The sequence below is a fragment of the Chrysoperla carnea genome, chromosome 3 (genome assembly GCF_905475395.1).
Source record: "Chrysoperla carnea chromosome 3, inChrCarn1.1, whole genome shotgun sequence".
NCBI lineage: Eukaryota > Metazoa > Arthropoda > Insecta > Neuroptera > Chrysopidae > Chrysoperla > Chrysoperla carnea.
In genome coordinates, this window is record NC_058339.1 from 55656251 (window position 1) to 55684159 (window position 27909).

Here is a 27909-nt window from a genome sequence, read left to right on the forward strand (position 1 = left end):
TCCAGTTTTTAAAACATTTTTATTGTCAATATAAAGTTAATCGTTAAACACAACATATAAAATGCGAGAAGGTCTATACTTATGATCAAGTAAATCACCTAAATAATATTTAATTTTCAATGAACCTTAGCTTCTGTATAGCTTAAAGAGCACTGAGATCGGAACAAATTGTGTATGTTCAGAATCAAATTTTAGTTATTTTAAACGTGTTGTGATTTCTCGAGATTATAGATAAAGACCTCAAATTTATTTCCTCCCATCTATATCTCAATTATGTTATAAATCTAGAATTGCAACATCCATTATATTTCTTACTCATTTTATAAAAATTAAAAACAAATATTATTTACTTAATACAAAAAAGCAGTTGTTGGGCGTTTTATTGACTTTTTTTTTCAATAAAAAATGAATTTTGCAAGTTTGGCACTACATACATTATCTTGACCACTAATTATTTTGAACACTATAACTATTAATTGAATTCTTGCTTACATTTAATAGATGCCAGTGCCAAAAAGCAAATAATTGGACAGTTTTTACACATAAGTGTACTGGATTTTGTAATTTTATTGTGGCTTAACTAACAACGTTCATTCAGATATCGGGTGATGGTGATGGCGTTACTTCTGACAATTCTGGAACACTGAACGATTGAACAATTGCATAAATACTTGTGTATGTACCAACAAAGAAACCAATTATTCCAGCGATTATTAATAATATATCTTTAATTAGTATATAATTAAAACGACCTAAATTATTTGGCCAATATGTACACATTTCAATGATGGCAGGAAATGCAAGCCCCAATGTTGATAAACATAAACAACCAACAAGTGAGATAAATAACCCAATTCGTGGAATTGTAACAGCAAATATATCTGTAAAAGATAAAAGGTTTATTACGGTACAGACATCAATAAGGTTGGCATAATTAATAGAAGAAACGAAGAAAAAAATTATCTTGGTTTGCTTGACTTTAATTGACTTTAACGATTGACTTTAATGGATCATAATAAGAGCCTTGCCAGCCACATCATCATCAGGGCTGCCAAAACAAAATTTAAAAAAAAAACGGAGATCGTACCACTTCAACCGGTGAGTACCTATTTTTGATCTTCGTATATATAGGAAGAATAAATTATGCAATTTCCTTTTATTTTTGACAAATTATTTAACAGTGTAATCTTATCTTCTATATTCAAACGAGCAATTCTTGTATATCTGGAATCTCGGAAACGGCTCCAACGATTTTCATGAAATTTATTTATAGCCGGTGTGATATTATACGGTTCTTATAGTAGTGACAAAATTTGTGTCTTTCTAACTCAAAAATTAGAGAGCAAAGCTCGGTCCTTCAGGTATTTCCCGTTTATTCAAGAAGGTAAATTTTTCGAAGGCTTGATTATTAATCATACTTACAAGTAACTATAACAGTTAGTACCCGTAATCCATATTCCCATAATACTTTACGATTACTATTTTCTAAATATTTTTCGAGGTACGTTGTCCATAGGATATATACTGGAACATATGCTTGTAATCCATATGAAATATAAATTGCGACGGCGAACATAGCCATAACACTTTGTGCTAAGCTAAAATAAGTAATGATAATCAAAGTTAAAGCAATGATTTGTCAGATGTTGCATCAAAAGCGTTCAGACTTACTATTCATCTTGTGGTAAATTTAATGTAACACTTCCTTTTGCTTCAGCACCATATTTAATATAGCCTAAGATTCCAAATACAGCATACATGGCAGTAATCAATCCCATTCCAATGTTTAATACACCAAAACATCCACCAAAAGATTTTGGTGTTGCCATATTATTTTCAAGTGATATAATCTATAATAATTATCATTTAGTTAAATATTCCTAATACTTGTGGCAGAGATCAAATATGGATAACTTCGATAAATTCAACTAACAAATAATATTATGAAAGTACCTAAATAAAGGTGTTTCGATACCACCTATTTGTTTCGAAAGTGTTACCAAAAAAATGAAATTTTGTGTGTCAATTAAGGAGTATTTAATACGCCTTTTGCATTTTCAAATCGATTCTCTGTATGGTTTACGATTCAGAGAATCGAAATACCTTAACTGGAATATATTGTTTAAAAAAAAGGTAGCTTTTAACTTGTCGAACTGAACCACAGATGTTTCTGGGTCATAATGGTTGTGTATCAAAGTTCTCCATATTGAATTTTTGGATAATATTAGGGCCCGTAAGTATATAAAATAAACCATTCTTATAACTTAAGTATATCTTTTGTTAAATTGCGTATGAAAATATTCTCTATATCTTAGAAGGATCGCAAAGAAAATGCAATAACTTAAAAATAAATCTACTTTAGCTGTTCTCTTGAGCTTTTTTAAGAAGCCGACGAAAAGAAGTATATCTAGTAAGGATAATAATTCCGTAATACTAATATATTTTTTCGAAGATGACAGCAATTTTTTAATTTATATAAATTATTATGATTATATGTGGGTAGATGATTGATATCGAATTTATCACATTACCTATAAAAATGTAAATGTAGATTTGATACCATGACAAAATTTGAAAGATAAATTAAAATTGATTAAAAAACACGGAATTTGTAAGATTCAAATATTGTTGCCCGTCTCTTTCTTGTAAAACAGAATATTATATGTAATCTCATTGGCGATACTCAACAATGACGTCACTTTTTAAGTATCTTCTTTTTCGTTTAATTAGAAGTTTTAAACGTTCATATTTGGGTACTTCTAAAGATTTTCAAAAACCAACTTCACTTTTCTGTCCATGCAGTGAGGGTTCTTCACTTGAAGTGATACAAAAAATCTAGCCACATAACCCAATAGCTTAAAGTTGTGGGAACTAAAAAGAGCTTGTCAATCCATTCCCGGTTTTTCATAGCCCTTAGTTACCAACATCATATACATACGAACCCTTTGTATAGTCTTTCTTTTATACTTACAACACCAACAGCCTCTAATGCAAATAATGTTGTACCAAAATATAAGGCATAACTTCCAATTGGTCCAACTGCATGACGTGCTGATAAATCAGGGAAATCTGATAGTATATAATATAATGTAATTGCCAAACCTACGAAAGTGACGACGTTAGCAAATGATGAGAATGGTGCCAATAATTTCAAATTTCTGATACTATTAATCAGTATAAGTGGTATCAGTAATATTGTACAATATATAACTATGGAATATGGTTGTGGTGTATAAGGATCACATACTTTCTTTATATTCTCAGCAGCAAACATCACATATACACAACATATTCCTAATTGATACGTTATTAAAAATACATCCACTATTAACCTGCAAAATAATGAAAAAAAAATTTAAATTTAGAATTTAGAATTTAGATGCTGTACAGGAATTATCCAAGGGACGGGTTTAAACTTTTGTTCATCATGCTAGGTCATAAAGTCAATAAAAATAGGAAACCCTTTTTTTCGAATGACTTTTAATAATATTATAACACATTTTGATGTCGTTCCGGGTAAAATGATCCCCTTTATATAGGATAAAATGATCCCTATTTTGTGTGTAAAATTATAATAGATAAAATGATCGCCCATCATGTAACGGGTCTTGAATGTGTTGATTTAGATGAATCACAAGTGATTTTTGTTTTCATACTAATCGTAAAAGAACAGTTAATATTTTATGTGAACTGTTTGATAAAAAAGCAATGGGATCATTTTACCCACTATCCTTACAAGGTCTAAAATAGTTCTAAGAGTTTGAAAAGATCAAAAGAAAACATAATAATATTCTAACATTTGAATAAAGAACTCGAAAATATTTCGACGTTGTACTTATGTCGAATAGTTTGGATATAAATTACATTTTTTCTTAGGGGGGGTCATTTTAGCCCACCTTCCCCTAGGCTTGTTTTTAAAAAGTTCTTTTATTAAAATTTAAGAAAATATTCTCGTACATTGATAATACTTACGGCGATGCATTTGCAAATTTTTTACACCAATTTGGACCATTATTTAGAGCTATTTTCATTGATTCAGGATATGTAAGCATTGGTATTCGCATTCGTTTACACAAAACATATTGTGCTTGGACCTATAAAAGAAAAAAAAATTGAAAATTTTGTAAAAGCCTTCGAACCACAAAAATTTACTTACCAAAACATGCAAACAGTATGTACAAAGGGCTCCTAATAAAAATGTTGAAATAAATCCACTTAAATATCCAGCATGGTTGAAAGCTTCTGGCATAGCCAAAATGCCAGTACCCAAACTGCCTTTCGTTAAATGGACCAATGTTTCGAAGTTTCTATAAAAATAAAAGGTCTAAACTATATTATACCCTCTTTGATAAATTTGGATAGAAAATAGTTATAAAATTGGTCAGAAATCTAAAAATGAGTCTTTTAAGGCTTTTATTATTCGGGTCAATGGACGATCAATTAAAGCTGATATGTATTTAATATTTTTAAATTTACAGAAAAATGTAAATATTATAATTCTTTTAATTCATAAAGAATTTTTCCGTTTAGTAATTAGTTAATTAACACTTTAATTAAAATTAATTACTATAATAATAAATGGCTTATTATTTTTAATTTAAGGAAAAAAATAACTATTTTCGATGGGTGGAGTCTTTTAATTATTTACCTACACGAAAAAATAAAATTTTTTTGTAAAAATTTGACTTCTGGTTTAATTTTCAAAGTTTGTGTAAAATATTTAAAGAATGCACATGCAAAAAATGAGTCGGGCCTTTTATTCTGACGTAGCTCACATCAACTAATGGGACCCCTTCAAAAAATATTTATATTTTACTCCGATAATATTCATTCATGTTTAATTCGAAATATGTATAACGATTTAAAATTGTATCCCTCAAATCCGGTATTGATGTCAATACGAAACTGAAAGTGCTGGATAAATGGTATATGGATTAGTTACTTTACTTTGAATTTGAAAAAGATTTTAAAAAGGGCCTTGAATAGCCCTAAAATATATATAAACATCTAGATACCATAAGCCCGAAACATGTGTTGGGACTCCTGAAGCAACAACATAATAGATTTCCAAATATAAAGCATGAAACAAATTTTATATAAACGTTGTTACGAAAAATTTTTTAAATCCATGCTTCGAGTTGGAGCCACTGGAAAACAAGTGAAACCGGAAAACAGTTCTCTTCAAACTGAACCGATTTTCTTGAAAGCCGGACTAAGGACACTCTCCAATAAATTATCTCTCAAACAAAAAACAAAAAAATTAATATCGGTTCATTTGCTTAGGAACTGCGGTGCCACGGACAGACAGACACAAATTGCGGTCAAACTTAAATTTAACACTTTCTTATATTTATTATTCCTAAATTGTGAAATAAAGCGCGCAACCTTTTAAGTAATAACGGTCAATTATTATTCTTAACACTCCTCTTTTTGGTTCGGGGATTAAAAAACGATGCTATTTAGAGCCGTTGAGAAAATTATGGCATGGTGCCTTTTCATTAATGATTGATCGAAAACGATTATGGTACAGAAAATTAGCTCTCCATACTTGTAACAAATGACTTGAAATTTTAGGTCAGTGTCTTCAAGGTTCATAAATTATTATTCATACTACATAAAAATAATTATTATATTTCTTCTGTATCTCCTAACCGAAAGTATCTACTTTCTGGTCGCATTTGACTCCATAAATAACCACTTAGAATTTGGAACTTTTTTTAATCAATATTATAATTTTAAAATCCATAGTAACATTGTTATTACAGCAAACGAGATATTTTTTAACGATTATTAGACCATACTTTCTGCTAGGGGATATATATTTTATTTAATCATCGCAACGAGTCTGCCTGCAAAGTTTCAGCTTGATTGGATCATGGAGAAAGGGTTAAAATTGATCCAAAGTTTTTTCGGCAGACAAGCACGCAGACACTATACAAGTAAAGATAAAGGGGGTCAAAATGAATTTGAATTGAAACCATATTGAATTTTTCAAATATCTGAATAATTAATAACAATAAAGACACAATTAAACTAATGTAAAACTATGTAAGTAATATGAAAAAAAAAACAAAGAGATGATGTTTAAAGATTTGTAGAACAATCTATTAATGTCAATTTAAAGTCGCGTCAACTATTCATTAAGCACATTCATATGATCAATTGTGATTTATTTCATTTTTTATGTGATTTATTTATGAATTAAATATATGGGTGGAAAAATTTACAGTGAAGTCTTCATAAATCATGAAATGATCGAATATTTAGTATATTGTTAACGCTTTAAATTTTAACATATGGGTAGTAGCAGAGCATGGTTTAAAATTATTGCAAGCTTTACAGACAATTTTTGGAAGCACTATACTAGAGTTGTTTTATCGAGGCCAACATTTAAAAAAACAAAATGCATTTTTAAAGCACACAGTTTAATTCAAGTAGTTCGATCTTTGAACTCTGATTTAAAACAAGTGATATTTACAAAATTAAAAAAACCCCGACAAATGCGATTTATTCCTTGTAAACCGATTTTTGGAAACTTAGCTATAAAATGTTCTCAATCAAGTCGGTTTGACCGGTTAAGGGTTACGATGCCACTGAGAAACACACGTACGCACAGATAAACACTTTAAACTTATAACACTCCTTCTTTAATCAATATCAAAGTGATGGTCAAGGACATCAGATGAGATGAAAAGGATACTTAAAGAGCTATCATTTTTTAAGCTGGCTTTGTTCTTTTGAATTATTGTTTTGAATTACCTAATTATTTTACCATTTCACTTTTCGAAATGAATTGAACCATGTTTATTTGACCATTCATTTCCATAGTTATTATTTATATGTTAAAATTATATGTCAAGCCTTTTCCACACTGAATCGATTTTGAAGATCATCGCCAATTTTTTAGTTTTTTTCGGGTACGAAACACTAACCTCGCACTTAGCTAAGAACACTCTCCGTTAAATTACCTTTCAAATGAAACCAAAAATATTAAAATCGGTTCATCCGTTTAGGCGCTACGATGCCACAGACAGACAAACACACAGACACACGCACATAGCGGTCAAACCTATAACACCTCTTTTTTTTAGTTCGGGGATTAATAACTTATATTTAGCAAAAATATAAATTCTAATTACTTAAATTGTATTTCTTAGGCTCGAAAACATACTTTTAAGCTCAAAAAGATGGCCTCGATAAAACAACTCAAGATAGATAACACTACAAATTATTACATTCATTATATATCTGTCGAATTTAATATCGACTCGATAATCAGGATCTTTTATTTTCCCAATATATTACGAATTTCACTGTATTTTTTAGCAGAAACTAAAATATATTATTAAACTATTAAGTATTTAAAATATTTTACTAACGTTGTGGGATTTGGTCTGTTCCGATGTAAATGAGGATCATAATCTTCTGAATCACCACCACCTCCTCCGCTTTCCGCACTGTGTACACTGAAATCAAAAATTATAATAATTTTTGAATCATGATTTTACTTTAATGCCATAATTCTAAAGAACTTAGTAACTTAGTAATGGTCTGTTCGAATATTTTGTCAATTATCCGAAGGTTTTATGGGGATAAGTAAAGTTAATTTGGACTAAGGATTTGCTTTAGAAATTAAAATTTAAATAAAGATTGACAATTGACATGAGTAATATTTTTCTATGTCATTGAAGTTCGAAGAATTTGAACAGCGAGTTAAGGAAGTTGATTAGTAATATGCATTTTATACTTGCAGTTTAAATTAAGCATAAATATACTAAATTCACAATTCGGTTAATAGTGATGAAAATAATTCCAAACTTATTACACGGGAGTTTTTGGGATAGCTGAACACGAATATCATGAATATCAGAAATGGTCTTCGAGGTACCTGTTGCCAAGGGTAAACGGTATCCCCGTCGTCTCCTGCAGTTTTCCAGTTATTCGTTACATAATCGGTCCAAACTCGTTACTTGAGGGTTTTTGGGGGCGACAGAATCGGGTACCAGGTACTACGTAGATCAGTTTTGTCACGATATTCGTGCTCAGCGATCTCAAAAACCCCACAGTAACGAGTTATATTAACCGATTATATAACGAAGTTCCCGAAAACTTCAGGAGACGACGAGGATACCGTGTACCCTGGGCATCAGATCAATTTTGACTCGATATTCGTGTTTAGCGACCCCAAAAACTCCCGCGTTTGGAATCATTTTCTTCACTGTTAACCGAATTGTGAATATTAGTACCCACATTTACGGTTAATTTAATATGCAATTATAAAATGCATATTATCTTTCTAATAAATCAATCTAGGTCACAAAATTTCTTGACGCTCTAACGAATCGAATGCCGAAAATCGCATTCAAATCCGACTTTTGTTTAACTGATCCGACTGTTTAAATTTTTCGAACTTTGACCGTTTTTAGTGTTTTGTTTCTGCGACTAAAATAATTTTTGCAAAATTCGTGAAGCAATCATTTTTTAAATATAGCAACCACTTTGTTTTCACATAAAAACAATTTTTTAATAAATTTATTTGGTATGTGAAAATTTCCCACATTTTAATTGAAATATACTTGCAAATAAGTTGAACTTGTTTTATAAATAGAAAAGTTTTTGTACAAATAAATACTTAAATTATAATTTATTGCTTCTAAACATAGACAATAAACGGCGCCGTTTAACGGCTAACTAACTATAATATGTATTTTTTGAGTGTGTTGTTTTTGCAATAATATTCACTATTACAAAATTCATTTATTTATTCCAAATTTTATAGTTTAAAATGACGAAAATAGTTAAATATCAAAAATTAAATGGATACGTGATTTTAGTTTAAACAACACCTGGGATTTTAAACATAAACAACTTTTATTCGAAACAATTTTTCGAAAACCTAACGGATTAGACAGGAATTCGGCACGGTATGTAAAATTTCGTCGGTAGATCTGAAGGGGACCGATTCTGGGCATATATTCTTTATATCAAAATGCTTGTTTTAGTGTACTTTATCACATCCCTGGATTATTCCATTTATTCTGATACATCCGGTATAATCACATCGTTTAGGAAAGAATATACTTCGTCTCCGATAGGTTTAAAACAGAAGCGCCGCTTGAAAGCTCATTACATAATGAGACATGAAATAATTTCGATCACTGTTAATAAAATTTTGAACATACCAATTTAAAACATACCTTTTTGTAGGGCTGTTTAAATTTGTTAAATTTATACTTTCTGAATTCTTCACAGACATTTTGATGCTATCTTCCAATTTCTGCAAATAAAAACAATTCAATATTAAAAACTTGACAAATTGTTGACGATAATATTAAACGTATGTCGTCTTTGTAAAGTGCATTTGTCAAGTATCATTCAAGTATTTTACATAACATACTAAATTGTAATTAACACATAGCCAAGTCCTTTAGCACTTAATTTTAAAAGTAGAAATCAATATTTCCAAACGTTTCATGAGGATGAATAAATTTATGATGACAAATAAAAGGATTATATTATAAGTAGCAGAAAATGGTTTTCGTGTACACAAAAGGCGTTGTATTTACATCTTACTTATTTAACAAGGATCAATTTAGGGTTCTATAACTATATTTTATTGTTGAAATAAAATTTAGAAAAATCATGGTCGAATTAACTATTACGAATTAACTATGGCATACCAAAAAAAATATTTCAATTTTAGAAAAAAATTGGTCTTTTTTCTGTACTCTTTATATGTTTTGGGTCTGTGATTTGGGCGCTTAGAGATACTAATAGAAGTAGCCCAAACAAGAAATTGACTAATTTTCTATATTTCTATATAGAAATATATTAAGAAATAATAAAGAAGGCCAATTGTTTTTGTTTCATAAATCACTTTCATAGTCACATAGTCTTTCCAAGACTGATATTTTTAGAGATAGGAAAACTTTTTGACAAAAAATGGTGGAAGCGCTGTGAAGTATTTAAGTTTAAACTACAAAAATACATAAAAATTTTTATATTTGAAAAAATCATGAAAAATTGCTAAATTGTCTGATATACTGGCTCAATTGTTCTAATAAGAAAAAATCTGTTTAAAGATGTTAAGTTAAAAGTATATACCCACAATCATATAATTGATATATACAAGGTGTCTACAATTGAATACAGAACTCTTGACTTTTTTATATTTCTAATTGCTCTGTCATTGGATAAATTTATTAATTGATTTGGTTAATTATCTCGAAAATAAGGCCTCAGAGCGAAATTTAGTAAGGAACTTTTTCGTTCGTCTTTATAAGCTTTTTATATTAAGACAAGAGTTCTGCAGTCAATTATAGAACACCTTGTATATGTAAATTATATTTGAAACAATTCAGCATTAGGCTTCAACGCATAATTTTCGAGATCTTTAAGAATAGTGATGATAATTTGAAGCGGTGCAGCCTGAGTGTTATTTGATTATCGATAGGAAAATGAAGGAAAAGGGAAGAGGAGCTGCATAAGATCTAGAGGCTAGGAATCAAGTTGTAAACAAGCGATAAGCTATTGAAATAGTTAAAACTTAAATAAGGTATTTAGCTTAAAAATCTACGGAACCCAGAACCATTTAGCGTGTACTTACTTTGAACAATAGTGGACCCAAGCAATGTAGAGTAGATGGTATAGTGTGTGAATTAAAACACATTTTAAATTATAGGGAAAAGTGCCCTACCTTGAATCACATTTTATATTAATATGTTTTCAACGCCATATAAAAAAATATATCAATGGAAATAGTCTTTGATTATGACACCATTATTCTTGCACACTATGTATTGTTTTAATAATTAAATATTATATATTGCAAAACCTACAAATTTTTTTCATTGGCATTTTCGTATCTTTTTTATTGACACAGGGTGAATAGGACTATTTATTTATGTTTATCTATTAAAGTGGAAAAATAAATCTATTACTAAGAAGCATATAATCATTTATTAATGCTACAGTACGTTGTTTAAATCCAATGATAAACTTTACCTTCTCAACTTTTTATGTTATGTTTAAAAGTGAAATTATATGTACGATATAGGCAGATTGTGGTTTAAGACACAAAACACGAAAGTCGGTTAAATAAATAAACAGTAAAAGTTTAGTTTTCGCACTAAAAAATTGATTTCTATTTTACTTGATTGTACATAGACATTGATTTTGACGATTGTTTGCGTAGTAGTAAACCTTTTTCTTCGTATAGTCGTTATCTAATAAATAGCAATCAATATCAATACATAGTATAAAAGAAAGTCGTTTTTCCGTCTGGCTGTCTCTAATCTCTTTGTATGCTTAGATCTTTAAAACTACGCAACGGATTTTAATGTGGTTTTCCTAATAGATAGAGTGATTCAAAAGGAAGGTTTTTATGTATAATACATGCATAATATAGTAGCGAAACACCGAGGTTTTAGAGATTAAACGAAATTGTGAACAAAAGGGTGGTAAGTTACGGCATTTGAAGTGAATGTTATAACACAATAATTTTTATACCATGCATATATGTAATATGTAAGGTATACTAAGTTTAGTCCCAAGTTTGAAACGTTTAAAAGTATTGATGCTACGCACAAAATTTTGGTAAAGGTGATCATAAAATCACCTAATTAGTCCATTTCCGGTTGTCCGTGCGTCTGTCTGTGAGCACGATAACTTAAATACAAAAAAAGATATCAAGCTGAAATTACAGCGTACTCAGAACGTTAAAAGTGAGTCGAGTTCGTTAATGAGCAACATAGGTCAATTGGGTCTTGGGTCCGTAGGTCCCATCTTTTAAACCGTTAGAGATAGAACAGAAGTTTAAATATAAAAAATTTTCCTCATAAAATAATAAACAACTTTTATTTGAAACAATTTGTCGCAAAAATTAGGCGTAAGTTGTATAGTATGCATTATATAGGAATATCAGTTATGTTAGTTATGTATGTGTGACATGTATGTATGTGTAATGTGAAAAAGTAATCAACTCTGTCTATGGATGGTATTTCAACAATTAACTCAGCCAATTGTTTGTTTTCACTTGTTGTATATAAAATTGAAGCTGCCCAGCGAAGTGGGTAGTTCACAGTCTTTAAAAAAACAGTATAATCAAATATATCTTGTTATCAAGGTACAACATCTTACCCTAAGATTACATAATAGTTACATTATTAAATCACACTTTTATTATTCACATGGTACAATATAAATATAATCGTAGCTCGTAACTTGTAACGTAGCTGTAGGTAGGGTAGTAATTTATGTAGTATATTTGTGTACTTGAGAACGGTCCTCTATTATGATATTTTATTATAAATATTAAATATAGACTATATTAGGTCTAGACAAGGAAATGTATTGTTAATATTAATTAATTTTGAACCCTCATAAAATCGTTATTATGTTACTACTAAAGTCAGCTTTCAACTAATTCAATATATTTATTATATTGATGTATTGAATGCTCCAAAATTCTACATTATAAAGATCTTCTATATTATAATAACATCAGATTAAATGTCTATGTTCGGACCGAACTGAGAATTCAGTTAATTTACTGAGAGATCGAGTTTCATGAAAATTCATGTGCTGCGCTCAGTTTGTCAAGGCTTGTCCGTTCAATTATATATTAGTTGGTACAAGAGGATGGGAAATAGATTTACGCTCAAAGTGTAGGAAATATTTATATAATCACATAATAATCATTTGGTGACAGGCACAGTGTTAGCCCGAAATTCCAAAGAATCGGTTTATATGTGTGCAAATCGGTCGGTTTATATGTGTGCAAAGTTTGTCGGTCGGTTTATAGTTGAATATTAAAAAAATAAAAGCCAGTTCTTAGTATAGCTTGAAACATTTTTATTAATAGGTCGCATTACACAAGAAAATTCTTGATAGTCGAACCAAATTCTTGAGGCCTACACGAGCAACTTCCCAGCGTAATAACTAATTATATAAATTTTAAAAAAATAAAAACGCGACCGACTCAAAACGACTTGATCAAATGTTATGAAATATTTTTCCGATTCATATTGCCGTAAATGCGACACCTAAGCGGAGTCGGTATATTTTTTGTTCGCACGATTACCATGACGAAAAAAATGACCAATGTACTTCTCCAAATTGGTGTTAATGCCTTGTCCTGACCATGTAACGTAAAGATATGTTGAAAATTTCAGTTCGAAAATAGGACTTATTACAATAACTTCCTATACTGGGTAGTTAAAAATCACTCTACCCGGCATTCAATAAAACGGGGTGTCCGTTTTACTCACACATTGAAAATTGCAAATTTTTTAAAAGTTGCCCAAAAGGACATAAATAATCCATAGCTCAAAGTCTCAACGCTGATGTAAACAGCAAGATTTTTAGTCAATTTGTGTAAAATAATTTAGTCATCATTTTGTACAAAAAGAAAGAGCTACCAAATTAGACTGAAGTCATACCTCTCAAAAGTTAGGAAAGTAGGTACCTAAGTACATGTTTCTCATAGGTCAGAATAATAGTTTATATATAATGATGAATATATTGTACTCGAAATATGCCCCAATATCTAGATCAATTTACAAGACGAAAAATTGAGGCTAATTTAGAATTTTATGTCAAATATCTAGAATTCTCATTAATTATCTTTAATAATAATAATTTAATAAACAACTTTATAGCTTAGTTATAAAATATGCATAATATAACGTAGTAAAGGTCAGTCATGTTTTAATTAGTAACAAACAATTTTAATTAAAAATTAATTAAGTAGTTTTTCACACTTTTAATGTTTTACAATTTGGATAAAACTTATTGTTCCTGACCTAGAGATTTGCGTTTTTTATTTATTAGGTATGAATACTTATCAGTGTCGCCCACATTGTAGAGAGGAACTATTGCGTGCAATGCAAATATATTTCCTAAAGTTAAACTTTTGTCTGTAGTTGTGTGCAATATTTCCACAAAAATTGGTATGAAAAATATGTCATCACTATTTTGAATTAAGAGCCAGGCAAAAAAAATTCGTTGAATTTACAAAAGCTGATCGTTTGAGGATTGGTTATAGTAGTTGTGTACGAACACATACTGTGATCAGTCAAGCGAACGATAGAACAGGGGCATATGCTATCAAAATGGTTTTACAGTTTTACGTAGTACTAAAAGGAATTTACTAAAGGTGAAAATTGTTATAAAGATTGTATATTGCATATAAATATCAGTTATTATTGTCAGTCAGTTAGGTGTTAAAACACTTTGGCTGATCAGTCACCATCCTATATGATTCTGGACAAAATTTTCTAATTTTTGGGCCATAATTACTCAAAAAAATATTTTTATTACATTTAAGAGACAAACAAATGTCTCTTTGAAAAAAACACAAACAATATTTTAGAGTAAGCTGTTATTTAAGATTCTATAGCTCTAGATATTTCGACAGATACTCATCTTGCCGTCAAATCGACTGATTGCTATGTTTTTTTGAGTTCTAATTACCCAAAATAATTCAATTTCTCTTTTGAAAACTTTTGTAAAAGTTTGTAAATGGGCTAAGAGATCATTCTGTACATAAAATATTTTATATTGTGAATTAAATGTATCATGAAACATCCTATACTAATGCGTTAAAATCTATTGACAACTTTTAATTAAATTTAATATTAAATTTCCATTTATTTTTTCATCAATACAACGTTTGAACCTTTAGTCCATTACAACATTTCTAAAATCAATCCATTAATATTAATACGTAATCATTAATATAACAATAATTAGGTCAATTTTGTAATGTTTTCTAAATTTTTGATAGAAAGTTATTGATATAAGCTCGATCATAGAAATAAAAAGTTTTCTATAAATTACTTCTGAAAATCTTTCAATGACTCTTTTGTCTAATATTTAAATACAAATGACTGTAAATGCTTAACATTTAAATTGCAACAGCTTTTGGTAATAAGTGTTAGTAATTATGCTATCTAATAAATATAAGCGCTTTTGGTAATAAGCGTTACAGAAAATAATAACATAAGTGCAAATTTTATAAACTAATCTGACTGAATATTCTAATAAACATACAATATGAAATATTATGGATAGTACAGGGTATCCCAAAACTAAAATTTGAATGTTTGTCCCTTTTGCGTGCCAATCAGATTAAACGAAAAAAACATCGCGCTTTCATTGATGGGAAAGGTTTGAAAAATAATAAATTTTAAGTTAGTCCAAGCGACAAGGCAAGTTTAGACTTTAGATGAATTTTTTTATAACATCATGAATGTAGACGAAAAATAAGAATCAAATTTTTCGATCTGCCTTGGTTTTCAAAATATCGAAAGCTAAATAATTAAACAAAATTTACAATTTTTAATATTTTGAAAATTTACTCCAGATATAGGAAAATTGCGTTGTTACTTTTCGTCTTATATTGTCAAGTTATTACATAATTCACCATCAAAATTGAAAAAAATATATTTTTTTTAATTTGTGTCCCCACTACCGTGCTCATACATCCTTAATTAGTCGGGCACAACGGGTTTTTTTTGTCTTCAATAATTTATTAAGGTTTTAACTTTAATATAAATAGTTTTTTTTTCAATTTCGACCGACTAGTTTAGGGGAAATCTATGAAAACATATATCATCCATCTACCGTTTTCCCGTAAGACCAATGTTAAATATGCCTAATTTTGAAGACATTTATTTATTTAAATAATCGGGCAACCCCCTCTAAAATTTTCAGAATTGATTTAGACTTAGTCCAACTTCATACACAAAAAATCAAGCCTTTTATTCGAAATTGCCTTGGCGCTCGTATACATACATCCTTAAGCAGCTACTGATCACGTTTTTCGTATAAACTATATTTGAAATATTGGTTTAACTTCATCAAATGCGAAAAGACAGTATTCAAAAATTTATTTCAAAAATTGTGTTTTTGATCAAAACTACTTCTTGCGTTAATTTTGGGACACTCATTATAAGAAAAATGGAAATATTAGTTATAACAATAAACTCGTAGACAATTTGACTACAATTACTCAATGAAAAAGCTATTGGACTGATTCCCAAAGGTTATACTTAACATCATGCTTCGTTAATGTTTATTATTGAATGTAATAAATAAACAAGCTTACATATCATTTGTTATAAACAATTAGAAATATGACCAATCATTTTATAGTTTTAGAATCAATCAAATTTAATTGATCTACATAATATATTTACATAATTCATCACATATTTTTTACATGTGTAGAAGAAAAAAAATATTTTTATTTATCTAAATATGTTCAGAGAATAATTTATTTTAATTTTCTAATAAAGATGTACTTGTTTAATTATTACAAATGCTATATTACATACAAGATTTAATAATAATAATATGTCATAAAATGTATGTAATAACATTAAAACATAATGTAATAATTAATATTAATCTGCACTTCAAGTTATTCGAGTTACAATATTTTAAAATTTTTTTTAAATACACTCAACACCAAAATTAATGTCACAAGATTTTTATTAATATCGCACTTATTCTCGAATGTATTCGTAACTTCATGAAAATTTATTCAAAATTTTTATATTTGTTATAGTAGTTAAATGTTACAACAGGGCTGGTCAGTCAGCCTTTATTTATGAACAATAAATAGATAAAATTTATTTATGATTTCCGTGGTATTTAAATGAATCTGATGTATTTATTGTTCATAAATAAGGGTTGATTGACCAGCCCTGTTCTAACACCTAACTGACTGACAACCATAACTGTTATTTATATGCAATATACAATCTGTATAACAATTTTCAGCTTAGGAAATTCATTTAAGTACCACGTAAAAGTTAATTCGTTTCGATAGTATATATCTGACCCCTGTTCTATCGTTCGCTTGGCTGACCGCAGTATGTGTGTGTACACAACTACTATAAGCAATCCTCAAATTTTCAGTTTTAGTAAATTCAGCGTATTTTTTTGGCCTGGTTCTGAATCTACTTGAAGTCTCGACTTTAATGAAGATTTACAAGAATTTTGATTTCCATTTTCGCTATCTCTTAAAAAGTAAGGAGTTGTTTTGTTTACAAAATTTTTCATAGTTCAACTCTCTACACAAGGTGCAATGGGTTTTATACCTATACATCTAAGTTAAGGATGTATAAGAGTGCATTACCAAGTAATTTCAGTTAGTAAAATTTATCATCAAAGTAGAAAATAAGATAAAAATAATTTCAACCCTAAAACTACCCTACTCATACATCCCTTATATGTATGGAGACACTTTTTCTTTTCTATGTCATTGCTATTATGTTTAATTTCTATTAAAAAAATTTTTATTGGTTTGTCTTCATTCGCTTCAAGTGAAAATTAACAAAAAGTTTCAAAATATGTGGATTTTTTGGGATAAATAAGAGCAATGTATTATATCGATTTTCAAAAAAAAATTTTCTTTTTAAATCTTTTAATCAAACATTCTTGTCATGCTCATTCATCCTTAAAAAGGAAATTGTAGTCTTTCTCTTTTCTTGAAGAAAACTTTCACAGCCCAACGTTTAAACTACAACGCTTAGAAACACATCGGACTTATTTAGATGCTTTGCAGTTGAACATGTAAAAACATATTTTTCTACATCAATTAACCATGTAGAAAAATTTGCATTTTAGTTTGAATTTACTTTGGAAAACTTTCAATTTTGTGTTATTTTTTTGAACAAATTTGAATACTCTTAGGAAATAGGAAAATTATTTAAATAATAAAAAATCAACATGTAATTATCTGCTATTTTTAAATTTTTAAATACATAACTCATTATCGTGTTTGTTTACTATAAACATTTCAGATTTATAGACCAGTCCTTAGTCTGAAAAATGGGTCGGTAGTTTGATAAAGACATCAATTTTAGTTCACGTTTACTTCAAAATATAACGATTAAAATTTTCGTTTCTTAAATTTAAGCGCCATTTATATCAATATAAAACAGAAAGAGCTTGATAAATTGCGTATGAGTTATTTAACAGAAAGTTAACACCAATTCGAAAATAGATTCCAAATTTGATTTACATAGACCTCACCCTAAAAGATGTAAAAATTCTGTAGAATTCAGTTGTTTAAATTTTTAGTCAATATTCAATTTGCGTAAAAAAAACAATCGATAAATCGTTATTTTAAGTTAAGAATTAGATTTATCGGCGTAGAATGTAAATGTTTTTTGAAGAAATTCTAACAATTTACGTGAGTGGCGCCCAGATCAGAATCTCGACTCATTTTCCGGGCTAGGAACTGATCTACTAATCTAAAATATTTTATGAAAAATGTAGAAAAATTTTAAAGAATGATTGGTAGGATCGAATTTTAAGGCTGATCTTCTGAAATCAGTGATTTCTAAAGATTCTATTTCTTGTGATGTAGATTCACGTCAAATATTTCTATAAAATTGTTAGATTTTTTTTTTTTTTTTTTGCTAGATTTTTGAAGGAATAAGCAGAAAAGAAATAATATAACTGTTTCGAAAATCATCCAAAAAGTCTGCTGGTAATTATTAGCACTTTTATTATTATTATTTAATGCCGACGATGTTTTCAGTAAGCCAAGTAACATTTTTAAACTGAAAATAATTCACTCAAACAAATATTTAAAAAAATATAAAAAAAATTTGAATATATTCACCTGATTTTGTACGTCTTGTTACACAATTTTCTGGCTAACTAAGCACATTTACACTAGAATACACACGTGAAGTAGATTTATAAATTTAAATATAAAACCTTTAATGACAATATTTTTTCTTTTTACAGAGGATTGCTGCCAAAAACTGACCAAAGTCCGAATCACAATCGACAACAATAGTTACTCATACTTCTTGTAACACTACACAATTTAAAGCTTTTACATTGATATTTTAAAATATTTTTATCTTAAATGTATTTACTATATGTTCAAATTGTTCAGTGGCGTATTTTTATAGTAGTAAAAAATAGTTTAAAATTACGAAAATTACAAAACTTGTGTGTGGAACTTTAAATTGATTATTTTTGAAAAAATTAATAACAAAAACAAGTTATGCATAAAAGTAATTATTTATTTTGAATATTATTTTAAAAATTACTTTTTGATTGCTATGCCTACCTAATTATAAATAAAAAATACCTCTACTTGTATTATTTCAAATTTGAATTAGGATATATCGATAAGGAAAGTCGGGCTTTAACAAATCGGGTAAGTATAATGAATAACTTTTTGATACATACTAATTGAACTATTAAAGAATTTCAGCGGATGGAAATTTGGCAAGTCTGGTATTCAATATTTAGGGATGAATTTATTATTTTAATTTGTTTCTAAAGACAGAAGGGAGTTTCACCAAACAGTCGCCAAATTAGCGACGAGTAAAATATCTTTCAGGAGAACAATTACGATTAGTTAATTCATACTTATGATGACTACATTGCATCCGAAATACGTATTTATAATTCAAAAATTTGGTGTAAAGAATAGGGCAAATTGGAAATTACCTAGAGTTCTGATAAATTTGCATTAAGGCTGTGCACAAAAGATTATAAATGGCGCTTCCAACTTCTTTATCAGCTTTATCTTTATTCTTTGGATTAATGGAAAAGTCTTTGATGCACTTTCTTCACAATATGAAACACAAAATGCGGCCAGTTTTGATAATCTATTTTTATGCTGTCTTGGATGGAGTATTTTAGAAATTTTAGAAATACTTTTTAACGTCCGAAAAAAGGGGTGTTATAAGTTTGATCCCTATGCCTGTTTGTCTGCCTACCTGTCTGTGGAGTTCCGTACCCGGTACAACTAAAAATAGGCCATGATCCTCAAAATCGGTTCAATTTGGAGAAGGCTCTAAGGAAAAAGGTAATTAAATGTAGAGTGCTCTAAGACATGTTTCAAGTGCGAGTTTAGGGTTCCGTTCCCGAAAAATTTTTCCGGGGTATTTTCAATTTTGTAAATTTCACTTGTTTGACCCTTATGCAAACTGTTTTCTTTTTCATTTGAACACGATTTATTTTAGAATGTTATTTGTTCTTATCTAAAAATTTGACCGAAATGACCTCATAACAAGATATTTTCATAACAAATTGACTATTTTTGTAAGTAAAAAAATTATTTTCATCTTCACCAAAGCAGAAAATATTTATAATAACTCTCACAATTATCTTTAAAAATTGTATAATAATTGATAATTTTTTCGTAATAATTATTTCCTCTAGCATAAATTATCATTATTCCTTTAAAAGAATTCCACTCTTCTTAAAACTATAAAAATGTAATTATAAGCAGTTTTTCTGTATAAAAACCAATCATTCATTAAAATACCGCCTTTATCCTTTATCCAATAAAATACTTCCCATAACACTTTCCTTTTCCATACCTTGAATGTGATGCTAAGATTCTGTCTCTGTGGTTATGACTATAAGGAAAAATTTTCAATTTGTTTGTCTGAATTGCATCTTTGTTATTTTTTTCGATAATTTATTATATGCCTTTAAGCAATAACTTGTTTTTATTGAATAATATTTATTTTAATTCATAAACATACAAAAATTACTTAAATTATTTTATCAATTACAAGCAAGATAGAAATTATATAAACACATTTTTTTTTGTACAAATACTTATTTACTTCGCTGTTGATGTTTTTATAACAAGTAAATATTTCTTGAGCCAACGATCTCAATACTTAATTCAAGAAAATAAATATTTGATTGCTTTAAAAAAATGAACTTTAATTTCATCTGGTAAAAATTTACTTGCGCTCCCACCAATTCATCTGTCCAACCCATGAATTATATTGGCCTACTCTTAATGCAAGAATTTGACCGGTTTAAAGTTCTTTCAAAATTTTCACCCAGATGAAATACAAGTTTCGAAATTTGTTTTTTTATCTACAAATAAGGAAAGAAACTTTGAAATATGTGAAAAAAATGGAGTTTATCCAGCCTGAAACAAATATAATGCATTTATTTGCTAATACTCGAAGAACTTTAGTCATAGGCAAAACAAAATTTATAGGATATTTTACTGTCCAACCGACGATATATTCTTAATTTTTGAAGTACGCCAAAGAATTCTTAAATATTCTAAACAAACTAAGAATTGATCGGCTATTATTACTTTTATTCTTCAGCAAAAAAAGTTTTAGCTAGTCTATATTATTATTTTAATTCCTGGAATTGATAGGCGCCTCTGGGTTTGCCATAATCACGTGATTGCTAACTCAGAGCCATTGGCGTTAACAAACGTTATATAGACTTTAATATATAACAATTTAGTTTGATTAAAATTATTATAACATATGGAGAGGATAAATGTATTGTGTTTTATATAAAAAAAAAAACAACAACAGAGATGTGGTCTGTCTATAGCAACAGAACGATCCGCAGCATCCATAGCATTCACATGCAGCAAGCAAAATCCATTGTAAAATAGTTTAACAATAATAAATAATAAGCTTCGTGGAGTTTAAAGAATGCAGTGAAGTTGTTTTGTAGACTGCCAAAATTTATTATTCTTAAAACTTTTTGATAAAATAAAAAGTCTGTCCAAAACATGTTCAAAAAAGAAGAAAAAAACTATTTCGTCGTGGGATTATTAGGATTTTTTTTAAATAATTTGTCACTGACAAGAGATACCAAACATCAAAAAAGAAGAAATTTCTTATTGGAAAAACAAAAAGAAAACCGGCTTCAAAAGAAAAACTTTTCCAAAACAAATTAATATGTACTAAAAAGTAAAAAAAATAACGATAATATAATGTAATTAAAATTATTGTTATTTTTAGAGTCGGTGTCAGCCAAGCTAATGTAGCAAACTGTTCTGTCAGAGTTGTTTCCTTGGCTGACACCGACTTCAAAAATAACGATAATTTTAACTACATTATATTATCGTTATTTTTTTACTTTTTAGTGCATATTAATTAGTTTTGGAAAAGTTTTTCTTTTGAAGTCGGTTTTTGTAAGTTTTTTTTATTTTATTAACTTTAAAAATTATTTAGAAAAGAGATATTTTATAGAATCAGTATATCAAATCGAAACTAAATAAACTAAAAATCCACTAGAGATTCATTTCCTATAATAGAAAACTTTATTTAGTTGAAAGAAAACTAGTTCAATGTTATAACAAGCTTATTATTAGTTTTGAAATAACCACTATTTTCTTTTTGCAATAACTTGAGAAAAGCATGACTTTCATACGAATAATTATTTATAGTATATTTTCATGTTAGAAAGAATACAAAAAAACATTTGGCATTGGCACATTGACAATATTGAAATTCTTAAATGGTATATTGTATTTAGATTCAATTTGGAAGTATTTATAGTATAAGAAAAGAAAAGTGATGAATATCTCAGAAAGTTCAAAAATTTTTTCTCAAAAAGCTTTTATTATTTTAAATTATATATTCATGATTATAAATCAATATTAGCCTATATGATACTAAGATAGAAATAAATGAAAATTTTGTTTCTTTGGCGTTTTAATTGCCAATTTCTGAACTATGGACTAAGTAAATTGCTTTTTAATTTTGTTAAGAGAAACTCTTTGCAAAATCGAGAAAATTGCAAACAAAAATTAAAAAAATAGAAAAATCTTTTTCATTTCACCATTAAGTTCTTGAAAACCATACGAAATGATTTTGATTCCGATCTATTCTGGAGATATCTAATATGTTTCAAACAAAAGTTGTTTACTTTTTTATTAGAAACAATTTTTACATTTAAACTTTTGTTCTTTCTTGCGGTTTACACGACCCAATTTGCCCATGTTGCCCATTTACGAACTCAAACTCACTTTTTGGATCGTGAGAACGATATAAAAAAAAATTAAATTCAATATCTCTTGTCGTTTTTGAGTTATCGTGTTAACGGGCAAACAAACGAAAATGAACTAATTAGGTTAATTTTATAAATACTTATATCAAACTTTTGTATGTGGCATCAATATTTCTGATATAATTCATATATATACCCTATATATGAATTATATCAGAGTATATTAAGTTCATTTCCAAGTTTGAAACGCTTAGAAATATTGATGAAATAAATGATGATGAAAATCTTTTTTTTTTTTTGAGTCGATTTAGCAAATTATGTTATCTGAATTATTTAGATGAAATTTTTTTAAATTACATGGTAATTTAGAATATAAATTAACTGGAACAACTAAATTTTTTAAATGAGCCAACAAAATCTTATGAATCAGATATATTAAACGAGTAATGTTAACGTGTATTGATCGAAAGAATACTCGGGATAATGACACCACTATAACTTTACTACGTGATGACGTAATTGGGGGCTCGTCTTTATATTATAATACCTATATAATACATATATATATAATATAATCGTTTTACTTTTCTTTATAATAAAAAAATTCAATATCAGTCATTGATGTCATCATTTTGAAAGTTTTTCATATTATTTTATTATTTCTTTTTGAATTAATGAAAATTGCATTTATCGACAATTTTATGCTTGTAAAATACTTAGACGTATCCTACGTATGTATTTGGAAATGTGTTTTTCCGCAGCTCCGATTTACCTACTTAATTTTTGTTGGTTTGATAAAATGTTATAAAAGAGGCAAATAAAGCTTAAAAACCAACAATGATTTTCCGGGAAAAATCAAAGCTTCTTTTCAATTTTTTTCTAATCCAATTTTAAAACATTTCAGTTTTTAACCCCCGAACTATAAAAAAGAGGTGTTTCGCAATGTGTGTGTGTGTCTGTGTGTTTGTCTGCCTGTGGCATCATAGTGCCTAAACGGATGAACCGATTTTAATTTTTTTGGTTTCATTTTTAAGGTAATTCAACTAAAAGTGTTCTTAGCTATGTTTCAAGTGCGAATTTAGGGTTTCGTACCCGAAAAAACTAAAAAATTGGCGATGATCTTCGAAATCGATTCAGTTTGGAAAAGGCATGACATATAATTTTAACATAATTAAATAATTAATATGAAAATGAATGGTCAAATAAACCTGGCTCCATTCATTTCGATAAGTGAAACGGTAGAATAATTAAGTAATTCTAAATAACAAAGTCAACTCAAATATTTCAATTTCAATTAAAATATTCCAAAATTTGTCCCAAAAAAATGATAGCTCTCTAAGTATCCTTTTCATCTCATCTGATGTACTTGACCATCACTTTGATATTGATTTCAGAAGGAGTGTTATAAGTTTAAAGTGTTTATCTGTGCGTCTGTGTGTTTCTCAGTGGCATCGTAGCCCCTCAACGGTCGAACCGACTCGATTGAGAACATTTTATAGCAAAGTTTCCAAAAATCGGTTTACAAGGAATAAATCGCATTTGTCGGGGGTTTTCTAAATTTTATAAATTTCACTTGAAAGAAACATACAATGTAGGACAATGTAGGCGGAGTATTTATTATGTCATGAGAATTTAAACAATTGAAATTGTTAAAATAGAAAATAGGGAAACATGGAAAATAACAGATTGAAGTTGAATGCCAACTTATTGTCTGTCTAGAACAGACTGTTATGATGTTTATAATAACATAAGTGATGTGTGATCTGATGTCAAAAAAAAAATATTTATTTGCATATTTTAACATTTTGTCACTGAAATAACATACCTTTGGGAACATATTCTGTTTTATGTATGTACCTACTTATTCACTTTTATTATGTAAAAGTTCAAATTGTTGTTATATTTGTCATATTTTTTTAAAATAAAATTATATAGTACAAGCGCTGGCAGAGAGGCCGATTGGCCACTCTGGTTTATTTGAGATGTAGGTTTTCTCATATATCTTCTCGACCGGATGATCGATTTTTGGTGATTACAGACTCATCTGATGACTAGTTTTGCACTATCTGTACTTTTATTTTTATACGTTTTTTGACAGGAAATGCGGTCTGCGGAAGACTGCCGAGTGGATCAGATAGTCTTTATGCGAATAATTGTCACTTCCGTTTCAAATTTTGAAGAATCCGTTAGAACTTTGAGAAGGTAATTTGATCGCGAGTGTTCTTTGCTATGTTTCAACTGAGATTTTAGCGTTCCATATCCGAAACAGCTAGAAAAGAGGCCATGAATTTATGTCGGGAGTTTCTTTAAATTTTTTATTTAATATTATATTAAAAAACGAAGTTCGCTTGTTATAATTTTCTTTATTGTTACTTAGGTAATAAAACATACCTTTAAAAACACTTCAATATATGGGTGTTAAAAATTCTACCTGCTTCTAAAGGAAATGTTATTCGTTATACATTTTAACAAAAGCGATTTTTACAAATTTCACAACAGGGGTATTGCTCCATTATTCTTGAATCCACTATACTCAACTATAGTATGGGTACTAGTAAATAAAGGGTCGTTTTTATTCTCTCTCTTTTATTCCAAGAAATGGTTGATTTCATACCGTTTTTCAATTCATTAAAATATTTACTTTAGTTCAAATATGTTTCGGAAAAGTACATTTTACTTTGTCCGTTAGCCTATGTACTTCTTTGGTTTTGACGATTTTGACGTTATAGTCTATGTACCTAACTGTTTGATTTTTTGAATAGGTATATCGATTCAAATCACTTCAACAGACTCCCTGATTTCTTATTTTGGTCGAATCTATTAATTTTCATATTTGGACTTTATTATAAATAATTTTCAAATAGAATAAAATATTTTACTATTTCTCTTTTGTGTACAATACGTTGACGTCTGCCAAATATAATAATTGAGAAAATTACGACCACATGATATAAATATTACAAAATTTATGTATTTTTAATATGTTGATCAAAGTACAAATTGACAATTTTCCAAAAAAATGATTCGATGGTGCTTTTCTTTCTATGAAATACTTTGACGAAAAAAGTCAACTTCCACAAATAACTGAATGTGATTGGTTTTTTATTATTGCAACTTTCAAAGTAAAAAAAAAAAAAAAAAAAAATTAAAAAAGTAATGCAATTTAAATTTTGATAAGAAAAATTATATTTTAGAGATGCGCTTATAAATAAAAACAATTGAATTAGGTATAATGAAGTGAAAGCTTGAAAAAGTGGTTACTCTGAAGTTTATTGAGAAAAAGTATATCTAGTTGGAACAACGATTTAGTTTAGGAGCAACAGTTTTATATAATTCAAGTTCATCATTTCGTTCTCGGTAATAAAATAAATGTAGTTTATTTAATTGGCATTAACACCTGAGATTTTTCTTTATAGTTAAGCCAAGACAATAAAAATTGTTTACATTGTCAGTCAAACTCGAGCTTATATTTTAAAAATTTGTTTAAAATAATCATCCGCTAGCGACGTTTTTCAAGCCAATAATTTTAATCCAATTTTAGTTCCGTAACTGGTTTTCATCAATCGTAAAGTAATTGGAGACCAATTTCACGGATTATATATCATTAATTTAAAAGAAAAACCTTCCTTGCGACTTATTAAACAGCTATACTAACTATTCCCTACGAAAAATTATGTAGAACGTCAATTTTACATTTTTACAGGAAAAGATTTAAGTACAATACACTCCATTCGTTTTTCGATAAAAATTGTAGTAATTATACGTTCCTAAAAATTTTTCTTAAAAAAATTTTTAGCTTAAATTATAGCAAGTATAGTTTTATATTTAGTTAAGAAAAAAGATTGACAAACAAGTGGATAAACATTCAATTCAGCAAATAAGCCTTATTATAGCCCTTTATCGTATGAAAGAAAAGTCCACGGGTATGGCTATGAATCAACTGGTTGCTAGAATATGATTCATTATTTTTTTGATTTTTTAAAAGCCTTTAACAACCGTAAGTATGTTATGTTAACACTCATTTTCTTAATAATAACACAGATCTAAGGAATAATGAGCTTGTTCATGAAATAATGAGACATTTTCAATCTAGAATTTCTAAAAATAATTTTAGAATGTGTAGACATCAAATCTAGTTTTGTTTTATAATAGCATAATGGATTTGAAAAGAATTAATTAGTGTACAAAAAAACAAACCTTAAGAAAAAACAAATTTGAACTAAATATTTCCGAAAAAACACCCGAGGCACGCGAGGTCAACATAATTAAATCGCCCTGTACATAAATAGGATTTTACTTATGCCATTATTATACCTATATAGATTTGTATATTTATTTCTTGAACCAGACAACATGCCGCCGAAAGTATTACATCAAAGTACCTATCAATCTAAAGTAGACTTACTTTACTAAACCGCCCATTTAGAATAATAATTTTAAGAAAATAACCCAGAAAATTAGAATAATATACAAAATATTTGGGGAACTATGATGGTTTACTTTAAAAAAAAATTATTTAAACGAATTTCGCGCTTAAAATTTCGTGTTACAACACATTTTTTGACACTGAAAAAATGGAAATTTGTCTTTATAATTACCTTTTTCCAGCGATAATCACTTCAAAGTCAATAAAAATATTTTATTTACCATAAACTTAACTTTAAAAATTTTTAACACAGTCACATATATTTAATTTTAATAATCATAACATTTTTAATATCATGTAACAATGGTTAGAACTTATATACAACAAATTTGTATCAACTAAACATCATGACGAGAAAAGCTCATACTAAAAATCTATAACGACGCCGACGTCGAGCTCAACACACATTAACGGCATCTATTCCAGTTTGAATTATAAACGTTTAAAAATAAATATTATAAGCTTATAAATACTTACCTATACGGTATTGTGTATTTCTATTTAAAGAAACCATTGAAAGGAGGAATGCGCGAATTTTTTTTTATAGATATTTTGCATTTAAGTTTTTATTATATGTTTAACTACTTTGAAGGGTAGAACTGTATTGAAAAAGTTTATTCATCCCTAAACCCTAATATTTTTTCATCCCTACTATAGAAACATATACAGAAATCTCTTCATGAATAATACTCAAAAAATATTGTTATTTTATTAACTCATTC

At 28.3% G+C, this 27909-nt stretch overlaps 1 protein-coding gene across 2 annotated transcripts; it reads right to left on the bottom strand.

Annotated features, from left to right (window-relative positions):
* LOC123296749 (proton-coupled amino acid transporter-like protein CG1139) lies at positions 1-27552 on the bottom strand. Of its 2 annotated transcripts, none has more exons than XM_044878387.1 (9): positions 27360-27552; positions 9198-9277; positions 7380-7466; positions 4157-4307; positions 3973-4094; positions 2972-3332; positions 1672-1850; positions 1423-1598; positions 1-881 (listed from the first exon to the last, which is right to left on the bottom strand). In XM_044878387.1, exons 2-9 carry the CDS (start codon positions 9254-9256, stop codon positions 595-597), a joined length of 1422 nt encoding a protein of 473 aa, XP_044734322.1. In that variant the 5' UTR covers positions 9257-9277; positions 27360-27552; the 3' UTR covers positions 1-594. The 2 variants fall into 2 exon arrangements, with proteins under 2 accessions (XP_044734322.1, XP_044734321.1); XM_044878386.1 differs by lacking the exon at positions 27360-27552 and adding an exon at positions 18638-18856.
* Between the last annotated feature and the right edge of the window lie 357 nt (positions 27553-27909).